Below are 13,990 nucleotides of genomic sequence, written 5' to 3' on the forward strand. Positions count from 1 at the left end.
CAGACCTGAGGGCTGGTAGGTACATAGGCACACATGGGCTTTGCATGGACTACGCACCAATCTCAGGGGAGAGAGAGCTCACACAGTTGGAATTGGGATTCCTAAAGCTAAGGAGTATTATGTCCCAAAGGTACATGTACCTGCATGTGAAGGCAGGCGGGTATTATCCCTCAAAGAGAAAGCACTTTTTCTTTAAAAAAGCTCTGAACATTGAGAACATGTTTTAAAAATAGTTCAGACATAATCAATGTTCATTTTATATTTATAGCTGAATAAAAGTTATAAATGTTTAATGTTGGAAAAAAGACTAGCACAAAAATGTGTCTTCTCTGAGTCAAGAAAGACAGACATGAAGGAAAATGTACCTATTAGGAATAAACTTCGTACTCTAATAAAGCAATTCTATAAAACACATTTTAGCTGTATCTGTAACTCTACGCTCTTTACTTACCCATAATTTTCAGCTGAACCATTGACTACATGATCTGCCCATGAACTTGCACCATTGTACCACCTTTATAATGCGGTTAAAATAAAGAAGGGTTATAAAAAAAYATATGCAATAAAATAACACTCTAATTCATATGACATGAGCACTTCTCAATAAAATGGGGAGCTTTCCAATTGTTTTGAAATCATTTTCTCTAATTCCTTCTACTTCCTTTTACTTATGAAGAAATAATTAAAAATATGTGTAGAGATACATCAACTTTAAAATAATATTCCGTGAACCAATAGTATAAAACGTTGCTCTTAACTTAAATATTTAATCTTTACAACTTTGTTTACTTTTCTATTTGATCAGTAGTTGGTTTTCACAGTTATTTAAGAAGTGGAAGAAAACTCACATTCCACTCAGATCAAATGATGAAAAACAAACAAATTTTATGCCTCTGTTATCATGCCCAGTATTAAACACAGGCAACCTAGCTTAAACATTTGCAGTATCATTTCAGCAAAATCAGTTGGAGACCTCATAAAAACAAGTATAGAAACATTTTATCTTAAAGTAGAACTGTAGAGAAAAGAAATAATGGGACGAAAAAAAGCTGCTTTGATTTCAGAAGCTCTGGAATAATCTGTTCCTGTTCCATTACCCTCATATGTTGAAATTTTATCCAAATCATCCAATATTTGGTTAAGAAAACTCAACTTCCACCTTATCTGGAGATCCAGATTTTCAGGATCATGCTCAGGGATAGCACTGGAACTGCAACAGTCCCGCTGTGCAATGATTTCCACATGACAATGAGTAAGAACCAAAAGGCTAATGGATAATAGTGTTCCCAACTCGAATATACATCTTCCTTTGTCTGTACTGAAAATCCCAACCAAAGTCTGCACAATTAACTTTTCAGTGACTTGAATAGACTTATCAGAGGGTTGTGATGAATCTGCTCCCAGGAGTCCTGGTAGGACAGATGTTTTAGCTTCTCAGATTTCACAATCTGAGATTTTGAGATGTGCTCTCAAACTACAAAATCTCACAACACCTGATCGCTATATTGAAGAAACAGAGACAGAAGATCATATGGAGCACAGTATACATGACTCAAACCCAGCTGCTCTTGTTTCTTGTACATCATATTGGATGCAATAGGTAATAGCATTTTTGACTGGTTTATAGTCACAACCAGATGAAAGTTAGCCCAGTTTAATTTAATTAGAATACAGCTGGAGAAGGACAGGTATACATTTATACTCTCTCTGATCATCAGTATCTTTAAAACTGAGGTTAGCTTCATAGCGACCTAATGAAAATGAACAAAATTTCCTCCTATTAGTAAAAATTGCTTGCTTTATTTGCTCCCATACTCCAGATAGAGATCAGACACAGTCCTACAAATGGATACTGAAATATAAAAGATCTATTGTACAAAATGAAATATCAACTTGTTTCTTCTTTTCTTTCTTTTTGGACTTTGTCTTTCTCTCTAAATGTGGAATGCTATTATCATATAACTATTTCTAGAGACTTCTCAAAATTTTTCAGAATACATTCCCAATTTGAGATAGATTATGTCCACTGTGATACCAAAATTTAGGAGGAACAATAGTGTTTTCAGTCCCAGAAGAGTAAACACTCAAAATTAGTTTGAAGACATTCAATTCTTCTTTAGTAAGGGCACTTCAGTAAGGGCACTAATATGTCAAAGGTTGAGACATTCTTTAAGTAAATAGTAAAAAATTGAAATTGAAGATGTAAATTTTGCTTTTAATTATTCATAGTGCCTGAAAATGTTAGCTATTAGAAGTATGTTGTGACTAAGCGGGGAAAAACCTTCAGTTATACTGAATTCATTTGTATTATTTCTTTTCCTCTCATATCTTCTAGCCCTCCTTTTTTCAAATAAGAGCTTTCTTAAACAAATCCAGAGTAGAGGCAATGGAGGGCTAAAAAATGAGGTATTTAAAACTCTGGAGATTAGTTGTTGTGTTTTAAAAGAAATATTCCATGAAGCACTCTGTAAATTTAAATATCATGAATCTTGGCCAATTAAAATTTTAGAATACACTTCATAAAAATTGTTACATCACTCTACTTCATCTATTTTATTATAGAAATAAAAATACCTTTCAGGAGTATAGGTTGTGTCATCATAATATGTATTAGGCACTCTTCTCTCCTGCCTAGTCCTCCTGAATATGGAATAAACAGCACAGATATTTCAGACATTTTAATAGTATTTTTTTATTATGTGTTTTCCCTCATTGTATAATTAAGACAGCAATGTACATAGAGTGCATTTATCTACTTTATGTTCAGCAATATCTTCTAAACTTATATATTCATATAAACTTATATATTTAAACTTATATATTCATATATAAGGTCATTTTGAAGTTCAACTTTTGAATTATATTCAGAAATAATCAGCAACATATTAAAGAAATTTGATCAATGCACACATTTCATAGGAGTGTAAAGTTACATCAGCAGGAAAACAGTATTTATGCAATTGCAAAATTTCAGCAAAAACAGCGTATGGCTGTTATGAAATTTCTCACTGGTAAAATTAAAGTCAATAAACAAAAAGCAAGCAAAAGTTTGCTTGCTTAAGAGAAGCAACAGAAATGCTGCCTGTAGTAAACTATCCATCTTGCACACAATGTGCATAAACCAGCTTTTATTGTTCTCCAAACTCAATCTCAGAGATTAAAGGAAAAAAAAATAAAGTGAAATGGCATGCAGTATAGTGCTCTCTGAGACAGGAAAGCTGAGAAAGGAAGAGTTCAACACAGTGATGCTTTCAGCAGATTTTCATTTGGGAGGAACTACTTAGAAAACCTAGAAAACAGTTTATTTTTATTTTTTGATAAATTTGGGGTGAAAATCTTGGGAATGTTATTCTGTCATTGAGATCATATGCGTGTCAGCCAATTTAAAATGGGCGACTGTCAAATTATGAACTAGACCGGTACAACTGTATAAGACTTATGAACTGTGGAATCTAAATAAAAGGGCAAGTAAAGCTCTGTCTGTCCAACAACGATCTCTTATGTAAGTTTATTCCAAGTGACTGCAGCAGTGCCAGCTAGTGCTACCAGGCTGAATAGTAGGCAGCTGACTATTACCTGGAAAAGATCATCAAAAGTTTTAACAGAGCTCTGGACAGCAGAGAGCTCTTGAGAAAGCAGTGGGACCCAAGAGCAATAAAGTCACTGTGGCCACACATATCCCCCACCATCCTTCTCAAGCCCAAGCAAACTATCCCGTCAATGCTTCCTCCGTTTCCTTTCGGAGGGCAGTGGTTGGGCTCCTTCAAAAGGGAGGAACTATCACAAAGGCAAAATGATGACAGCACCGTGGCCTAAGAACGAACTCAGAGTTGAGGGTTCTCATAGTGTAAGTGCATCCTAGAACATAAAAGAATATCAGACTTGGTAAGACAGTAAGTGAAGCAACCCTCWGTAGAGAAAACAGCAAAGAAGATAAATTGGTCAGCTCTGTGAAAAAAAAAATTAGAAAAGACTGCAACAGTTAAGGAGCTGKCTGTGAATGATTGTAAGCAGTAAAAGGAGTCATGAATGAAAAAGAAGGYGGCAAGTAATCTCGACTGATGTATCCGTATGATATATTTGCCTGACAGACATTCACATTGACAGATTCATAATGACGTACAAGACAACAATCTCTATCCTAGATGCAAGACTCTTCTTYGAATGTTGGACATTGCAGAAAAATGATGTTTACTATTTTGATTAACAGTGGAAAATACAATTCTTTTTTTACATGTTTTAAAAAGTGAAAATAAAAAACRTCARGAGAGGTGACTGCTTAATATCAGCRTGATTGATTAAGTTGACRGGATTAAGAAGATGGGACTAAGGTCTTCCATTAGAAAAATAATGTATTTTTAGGTAAGCACTAAACTGGATAAAAAGTTTAAAGATAGACAAGGAAATAAATTTAAAAATATCTTTCATATATTTCCAAAACACAAAATAAAGAAGAGGAAACACTCAGGGTATTTATAAAGATAATCAGGCATAAGGTAATGATTATAATTTATTTGATTCTTAAATACCTGCAGGATGGCTTTCAAAGTATGGGAAGACAAAAAGGATGACTGGAAAAAAGACGAGGAAAGACCAGGAAAAGTCATATTGACTATCAAGTACTCAGGGTAGTTCATATCTGGTGAGATGACTCATTTAACTTGAACACTAACGTACCCACAGGAAGCCTGGATTCAAGAGGGCTAGAAAGTCCAGGATCAGGTTCTACTGCCCAAGGATTCCCAAAATATTGCTCTAACACTTGAGGTGAGTAAGACATGTTCCACTCCATGTAGGATTTTCATTCAGACCTCAGTAGGWATTAGCTTTAATAGGATTCCTCTAAAATAAGGCCCTGGAAAAGATTTACTCCATCTCACTACTTCGATCCCAGCTTTTTCTTCTGTATGTTCGTGCTACCACTTTTGYCCTTTATTTTCCTTGGTTTTTGTTTTATTTTTCAGAGACTAAATTTACAGAAACTAAGATAAAGATTTGCAAGGCAAGACCCTCAAACTAGGACAATCTGATAAAAGCTCCAACTTTCAGCAGTATCTGGATAGCTGGATATGGCCTTCAACCTGAATTGGATTAGACAAACTAAGGCAAATGTCATCATAACAGTATACAAAAACTAAATACTGAAGCAGAATATATTTGGGTACATTCCTTCACAAATGTTCAGRAAAAAAAAATCCCTCTCATTTTTAAAATTCCTACATGTGGACTAAACTATTAAATACACAGCTTCTTCAGATTAAGCTTCATAAAATACAACATAATTTCAACACAAATGTTTAGGTGAGTTAGAAAGGTTATAGTGTCTATTACATTACAGCTTTGGAAAATTTTTGCAATGCAAGATTTTTTTCAGGAGGAGTACTTTTATAATACTGTAACAATTCTGGATTCCATTTTGTTTCTGTATCCAAAGCCAGTTTTACACATACTAAAAGGTGGGGTTTGTATGGTTTGAAACCAGAGTGACACTTGGTGTTGCTTTAGTGTCTCACACTTAGTGTCTCAGAGAAAATGATTTCCAGAGGTAGTCATGAAGTTATTATATTAAAAATTCTTTAATTCTTTCAATGAAAAATTGTACCTAGCCTGTCTTGTAAAGCAATGGCAGTATCAACCATTACATCTACTATTTGAGGTTAGAAGCTATTGCTTTATTTTAATTAACTCAGTTTATCTAGTTTATTTATATGAATCTTTACATAATTCTTTCTATTGAGACACATCCATGTCAACTTTTTCCTGAGCTGCAATATTTGATGAAAATACCATAATTACACCAGTATTTTTCTGCATCTGTAGTACACCAGCATGTCTTACTGTTTCTTAAAATCCACTGTATTTCATGTGTAATCATTTCATACAAATTATCACAGGCTCAACTTCCCTCTGCCATATTTTCCTTATATCAATAGGAACTCTGATGTTCTGTAATCACCCATAGCTGTTGTGAATGTATACAAGTATTCATAAATTACAGAATAGGTATTATATAAATATGTATAACATAAATAATACTGGTACATTTCACTCTATTTTTCATTTAAGCAAAGGAAGGAAGTTCAAAAARACTATTTCTGAGTACTTTGAAATAAATAGGCATTTTCTCATTATTCCAGAGAGAAAAATAAGTACAAAAAGCACTTCAGAAAACTCCWTCAAAAATAACGGTTATACAAAGACACTTATTTATAATATCCATATAACCCAATTTATGAAACTGACTTTTTTAAGACTGTTCAGCTTCTCTCTGGATTTAGCCAAACTCCAGGGTAGTCATTCTTAGAACTGACTCCCGGAATACCACAAAATATCTTCACTTTATGTGTTTATCACTTAAAACATAGGTCACATTCCTAGTTTGGACACCAAACAGCACTATCAAAGTATAAGTGGTAGAAAAGACAAAACGCTCCACTCCAATTATACCTCTCAAGATCACAGTAAGCACCCTCAGAATAGGTACGGCACATCTTACGGGAGCGAAGCAATCTGATTGCATCTTCACAAAATAGAGGATACATAGTGTGATCCTTGCTGCCAAAACATAAAGGGTGAACACAATGAAAAGCAACACAAAGATGAAATGAGGACAAGCATGAAAAGCAGGAAAATTCAACAACAGAATTGCAACAGAACTGGAACATTGGTGAATTTAGCAAAATTACGTAAGAAAAATTAAGATATATTAACCTGCAGCTGAGACTACAAGAGATGTATCACACTTCAGACTTATCTGTTGTAACTTCTAACACAATCATACATATATTACATTCCAAATATTAAAATTAAAATACCACTAGTTGGGTTGGTTGATTTAAATAATTTTATTGCATCTTTAAGATACCAGAATGATATCAAGATAACATTATTCTCCTTCACCATCGCTTATAGACTTTTGGCAGTGAGAAAAAAAAAAGAAGCAAAAAGTTAAGAATTACTCAGTGATGGTCTACACAGTCTACTAAGCATACTAACGCTGATAGTAGTACAATAATTCTAGGTTTTCTACCACTATCCACAAACTGATAAAGAAAGAAGTGGACATGAACGTACACACAGGCACATGCATTATCCACRCAGGGTCACACAGAGAAGAGTATGTACCTGGCATCTCTGTGATGGTGATCTGTGGACTGAGTGTACTGGGAACGAGGTAGAGTAACGTAATGACTGAGTACGTGGCAGAAAGAAAAATACATATATGAGACAATAAGATGGAGAAGAATATGCATCACACAACAGAAACATAAAGATCTGAGAACACTGGGAATACATAAGCACTTTGTAGAGCACTGAAATAATTAACAAAAGTATAAATCTGATACAGAGTTCTAAAGATAAAATTACCCTGTGGATAAAATTACCTTACTGAAAAGCCAGCAAGAGACTTGGAATCTTTTAAGTTATTTCAGGTAGGACAAAGAAGGTATTAATCTCTGGCTGAATAGACTCGCAGAAAGTCATATTGCCTGTTCCCTTGCTTGAAGGCAATAATAACTTCAATACCAATAATATCTTTGGCCGAAGTTTAACTGGTCTGTTTGAAAGGCTGTAAGCACTGGGAACTCTGTAATATCTTCACATAGCTTCTTCCAGAGCTTTACTGTTCCTGAGTGGATGTTTTCCTAATATCTATCCTAACAGCCATTTGATGTGAATTAAACCAACTAATTCTTGTTTTATCTCTGGAGGGCACAGCTAATAACCAAGTATCACCTGCTTTCTAAACAAGCTTACATATACTTAAAGTCTATTACTATCTTTCTACTGAGGTTTCCCTCTTCTACAGTAAGCAGTTCTTTCAACCTTTAGCCAGAGGTCAGTGGTCCTAAATGAAGCCCTGCAGACTTTAGTTTCATAGCAATTTATGTACTCATTTATTTGAGGGGAAAAGGGTAATTCCTGCAGAACAGAAAATACATTTTCTGATCAATTCAAATTTTTATGTAGTGAACTGTAATGAACATAACCACCTGTAGCTTTAGGAATTGAATATATCACTGCACATCACAGTATATCCAAAACTTGATCATATTTAGAAGTGACATGTTATTCAGATAACAAATGAATTTAGAGGAAAGCCCCATTGTTATTTAAATAACACGAATCTATGTAACAGCTGCAATAGAGTATGACAGAAGAGATGCACATATTTCAAAATAATGAAAAAAAAGTATTTACCTTTTGTTTATATTTTGAGAAAACCTGTCAACAATTTTGTAATTTGTTTTATATTGCTTTGTATTCGCTATCGCATGAAGAATTCTTCAAATTATCAATGATTATTTGAAAAGGGGAATGATGTTATTTCTCTTTGTATAAATATATGCACACAGTATAGGAAAGAACAGTTTTGAAAATAGTGTTTCAATTTCAAATTACAATAAATTATAACACTGCAAAAAAAATCCCTTGTCTGCATCTCCTCTGAAGTTGGGGTATTTTAATGCAATGTCCAATAACAAAAGCCCACATTAGAAATGTAAGCCGATTTTGTAATAAGCATGGAAAACCCCAGGTATCTTCCATGCTTTTACTTCTCATTTGTTAATTTTTTTTACAATTAGTGATTTTCTAATAATGAGATACACATTTACATGTAGCTATATTACCTACACATATTATCTTTGTTTTTTCTGTGTGGATATAATATATCATTAGTCACATGTAAGTATTCTTTATAAGCATATTATATTAATCATATGTAGAAGAAGAGATTTCTGTGCTCATTGCTTTCTAAAGACACACCAAAGCACAGTCATCACTGTAAAAAGCTTTTAACTTAAGTCCCTGATTATGCAATTTAGACTTTGCAGACAGATTGTTACAACAATGAGCAAGCCTATATAACTCAGTAAGGTTCAATTTGGCACAGCACATCTTTGAAAACTGGAGGATGAGTTCCTACGAAGAACTTAACAATTAAGAAAATAATGGCAGAGCTGCACTGCAGGCTGAAAACAGTATTAAGAGCTTCGAACTACTGTACAGACTTGAGTACCAAAAACAGTCTCCCCGTAACACTGTCCGGCATTCAACATGCTGTCAAGAAGCATTAAAAACTAATTCCATCATGTTCTTAAAATTTGCTTTAGAATACAAGCACACCCATAGGAAGAACAACTAAATAAAAACGTAGGCATTTACCCTATGGCAACTATCACATGTGCAGTTATGGCAAAGAACTGCATACCAGTCCATTTCCATTTCCATCACTCTATTTACAAGCTATGTCCATGCGAACAAGTCTTTAAATGACTGAACTGAAATTTTGGTATTAAATATCTCAATATTGTTGCAAATATTACCTTAGCATTAACTACTAATTAAGACCTTCCAGATGGTAGATGACATTTCAAGATTAACAGTTCACTTTCATTTCCTCCTTTGTCTTTTCAGTGAAGAGCTGACAAGTTTTCTTGAAAGCCTTTCAAAAATGGAAGGCATCAAATAAATATAATATATTCAAATAGTTTTTAAAGGGAAAAGCTTTATAAAATAGAACTCGAATTGTGTTATAGAACATGAATTTAATGGCAATGCAACTGCTATTTACAAGCAGCTTAACTCACTATCTTAAGAAGGAGCACTTGTGACTGTTCCATTCATTTATTTACGTCTGAACAAAACATCACCAGGTAATGCTCTGCTTAGGATTCTGACTGCCAGAATTCTGGTATTAAGTTTTTCCCTAAAACTTCTAGAAACTCAGAGCTCTAGAGCTCTTATCAAGTTTACTTTTGTATTGAATTGACTTTTGCATGGGAGCCTAAGGTAGTTCAAGCAATTTTTCACATTCAGAAATTCATAATCAGTATAAGCTGGCATTTAGATCCAGCCTCATACATGACCTGATTTTGATAATCAGGTTTGAAATAAGCTTTCTCTTTGCTCGGAATTCTGTTTGCCTGTACAGAGAACTCAGGTAAACCTTAGCTTACACTTCACCTTTCCCTCTGGCATTACTGGCTATTTATACTTTCCCCTATTCTTTAGAGTCCATGTAATCCATGTTATCTAACTCACTATAGAGAATAACTCTTAATAAAATGTTCTTACAAGTGCAACATAAGAATAGTGTGTGAAGTTATTTACATGAAAAAATAGTTCTACATATAAATTCAGTAACTTCTTAGAGTACAAGACACTCATCATAGATCAAGAAAATATGCCTTAAGAATCCTTGTGCATTTTCATAAGACCTCTAACTATAATAATAAAAATATAGATATTAGTCATATAAATATGTCTCTTTCTCTGGAAACTGAGTGATGATTTCCATAAATTATGTATGCTTAGTAAAAAACAAAGGAAGGYTGCATGCCATATCTTGATGGAAGAGAGAATGACTGACATCATCTAAGCCAAAACGTGATGGTATGCGCTCAGGATGCAGCACATGCTTCTGTGCTTTATATATTACAACATGCACAGCAAAACGCTTAAATGTCATCTATCTTCTAAGCATAACCCTGCTATTTGTTTCATTATTATTCTTCATGTATTAAGCTTAAAGTAATTTCTTTATATTTAAAACTACGTTAACAACAAAAAACCCACAAAACACCACAATGCCTAAACTTACCTCATTCTCACTGTCCRAATTTGATTTGATTCTCAATGTCCGAAACTGAGACATGCAAAACTTCCACTTGGCTAATACCTAGCCTAGAGCACAGTGTAATTGGTTGCTGCCATCAGGCTTTGCCTAAATGCAGAACAACTTCAGAATCACCTCAAATAAACACATCTGCTGAATTGTTCGTGAAAATCATAATATCACATGCACATGTAGGTGGGAACTCATGGAATATCGTGAAGACATCAATACATTTTAGATACAGCAGATTTTTAAAAAGATAGAAGAACTCCAACCTTTCTTTGGCAACCTTCACTGAGGCTTTTAGCCTTTTACTCATAWTTCTTATTTGCTGGAGTACAATAGTCAATGGCAGAACTATGTTCATTGACAGAATGGCAAAATGAAAGTATCATTTTGCAGCCTCACAAATTTCTGAAAGATTACAGATCTTGTTACAGATAGCATACAGAGGGCATTTGCAGCAGCAATTCACTTCGCTTATATCCAGATAATGAAATCAGTTTGATGAGACAATGTTACAGCTTTTACAAATATGACCATTAATGTAAACATACATACATACACACACACAGAAATGTCATGTGAAAAYAATTTCCATTATTATGACAAGAACATTCCAAGTATGTAGAGATGTGATAATTTTCAGTTTTCAAAGTAAATAGAAAATGATGACTTAAAATGTTCTGATATCACTCACCAATTTGCCCATTTCCTTACACCTTCATAAAAATTCAAAGAACCAACAAGGTAACAGAACAGAGCTGATTTAAACCAAGCTAATGATTTAGACCAACTAGGCTGCCGAACTCCAAATGCCGGCTAGATCTGCCAGAATAGTCACACAAGCCCACATGAAAACACACACACGGACACACGGTGCCTCACTGTACGATCTCTTATCCAACTTCCTGCTCTTACTGTGCAAGCAGAGTTGAATCTGCTCTTCACAGCTTGGGATGTTTTATTCAGCAGTGAAGATGAGGCATTAGAAAATAACCATTCTCTTTCAATTTCTGTTCTCTGTGACCAGGTCCCACAATTCAATTAGTATTCCAGCCTCTGTATTAGAGTGCGAAAATGACTCCAAAATCCTTCTGTGGAAAGGATGAGTGAGTGAAGCACTATTATGTTCTGACAATCTCGGGCTTATGGAAGCAGCCATAAGTATTTTTGAATGCAAGACAAGACTCTCTGTTCCCAAACCACAGCTTGAACCAATCAAACCTGGTTGAAAAAGAGAGGGACAGCTGTCTCTTTGGGCTGATTTAGTATGGAATTTAGCCACTGAAGGTAGGAGGAGGGAGAAGAAATGGGTCTGGCCTATGAAATTTAGAGAAAGCACTATAGTAAGGAATCAAGTACGAAAGTGGGCCTGAGATCAAGTTAGGATTGCAAAACCAAGCCCAGAAGGCTCAAGGAGGAGGAAGCTGGAACTGATAAAGTGACTGGGCCTTCAAGGAAAAGGTGTGCGACTTCTCCTAGCAGCTTACTCGCTCTGAAGATGTTAACTACTACAGTCAGTTACTTTTTCCAAACAGCTGAGGCCTGTGATACAGTTTTAAAAGTTTTGATTCTCCAATGAACAAAGTTACCAGCAGCTAACGTGCTGGTTTTTGGAATATTTTCCATGTTGCTTTATAAGTGCCTGAAAAATTACACCTAAAAAACTGTATTAATAAAATGTGCAGTCAAGCACACAGTCCTAGAAAATGACAAATGCCATCTATGAATAAAACATTGGTTACACAATTTTCCCTGCTGCATTCTGTACAAAAGATAAACAGAGTGGTTTTATTTGATAGTTTAGTCTTTTTAAAGCAGAAAATGAGTTTTCTTTAAGTAAAAACATCAACAGCTTTTCCACCCCATAATGGTACGGATGCTTGCTGTCATACAAATTGTACAGAAACCCCTGCTCACTCCTCAGGCAGATTAAATCCTAGAAATATTCCAACTCATTGCAGCAACTGACCGCTTGGCGAATTTAGCTGCCAAACAATAGCAATTATCAGCAGAGAATCCGCAGCTGACATTCATTATTTTTTCAAATTGAGATGACTTCCTATGAGAAATCAGTATCACAGTATCACAATGATCTCCTAAGGACACAGTACTAAGTTTTTTAACAGAACAACTCCATTATTTTTAATATGGGCATCTTGCATGTGTATTTTATTCTGAGAAATGTATCAATGACTTTTCCTTTTTTTTTTTTAATTCAGCTTGAAGGCTCTGTATCCCAAGTCCTTTCAGACATAGCAGCATTTTCATGAACCCTCTGCTTCTTGCTCCCTTCCAGCTTCACGCCGCTGTTGGAGGTTAGGACCCTGTAGCAAAGGCAGCAAGAGGGTGGCAGGGGGAATTGTCCACCACTGCAATTTAACAGGGATTTTTCTGTCAAGTAATATGACCACTATAAACCACAGCTGCTACAGAGAAAACACTGTCCTTTCTGCCATCCTTGTAGTAACAAGGCCAGAACATGGCAGAGAGCTAGAACTGAGATCTCTTCAGCAATTAAATCCAACTGGGCTCATAAGTTAGAGCTCTGGGATAGAAAATTTTATTTGGTAACATTACAAGTAACTGAAAGCAGTCTGTTTATAGCAAGAGTAGAACCATCTTACCTAGAGTAATCCCTATTTGCTCCAACTACAGTACGTATGTATTTAATTTGAAATTATATGCATACGCACAAGATGTGTGTACAGAAGATGTGTGTATATGTTAATGGACAGATGCACATTATTAGGAAGTACCACATAAAACTAATGAGCGTGGTAACAATTTGAAAGGACAAAAAGTACTTACAAGCGGCACTGCTATTACTAAGTAGATTCATATCATTTCACAACACAGCTATAAGCAAACTTTAAGCATTTCTTTCATCATTTGGCTCTTTTTTCCTGATTTTTTCTAATTTGCTGGGTCTTTGTGGAAACACAGGAACAATAACATAACACACCAATCATAAAACACAAACAAAAATTGAAAATACCATCTCAGAACTTCCACATAAAACATCAGCTACCCCTTTTTACTCTGCAGTATCTCTACCTCTGTGATATACCTGAAAACGATTAGTTACATTATAAATGATTAACTAAAATATTATCCTTTTTCTTACTTGTTTCGTGTAGGTACCTAGTAGAGGTACATACAGAATTTTGGAGTATTTCTTATACTTTGAAGGCAAGTATTCTCTGAATGCAGTGGTTACTATACATGTGCTAATTTTACCATGAGTAATTTCATGCCTCAGGGAGAGCACATCTTTGATAAAGAATATAGTGACATTAATGCTTGCTTAATAATATCTAATTTGGTTAGAGCATTATTTCCCGTACAGTTGAGCACAATTTGCTA

At 34.8% G+C, this 13,990-nt stretch overlaps 1 protein-coding gene across 1 annotated transcript in view; it reads right to left on the reverse strand.

Moving 5' to 3' along the window:
- Positions 1-12,842: 12,842 nt before the first annotated feature.
- Positions 12,843-13,990, reverse strand: part of LOC146589411 (regulating synaptic membrane exocytosis protein 2-like) — a 242,157-nt gene continuing 241,009 nt past the window's right edge. Inside the window, exon 19 of the mRNA XM_085316248.1 lies at positions 12,843-12,951. Within this exon, the coding sequence (XP_085172374.1) occupies positions 12,843-12,951 (109 nt within the window). The remainder of the gene's footprint in view (positions 12,952-13,990) is intronic.

Source organism: Rhea americana, unplaced genomic scaffold (genome assembly GCF_003343005.1).
Source record: "Rhea americana isolate MKP2758 unplaced genomic scaffold, rheAme1 scaffold_46, whole genome shotgun sequence".
NCBI classification, from domain to species: domain Eukaryota; kingdom Metazoa; phylum Chordata; class Aves; order Rheiformes; family Rheidae; genus Rhea; species Rhea americana.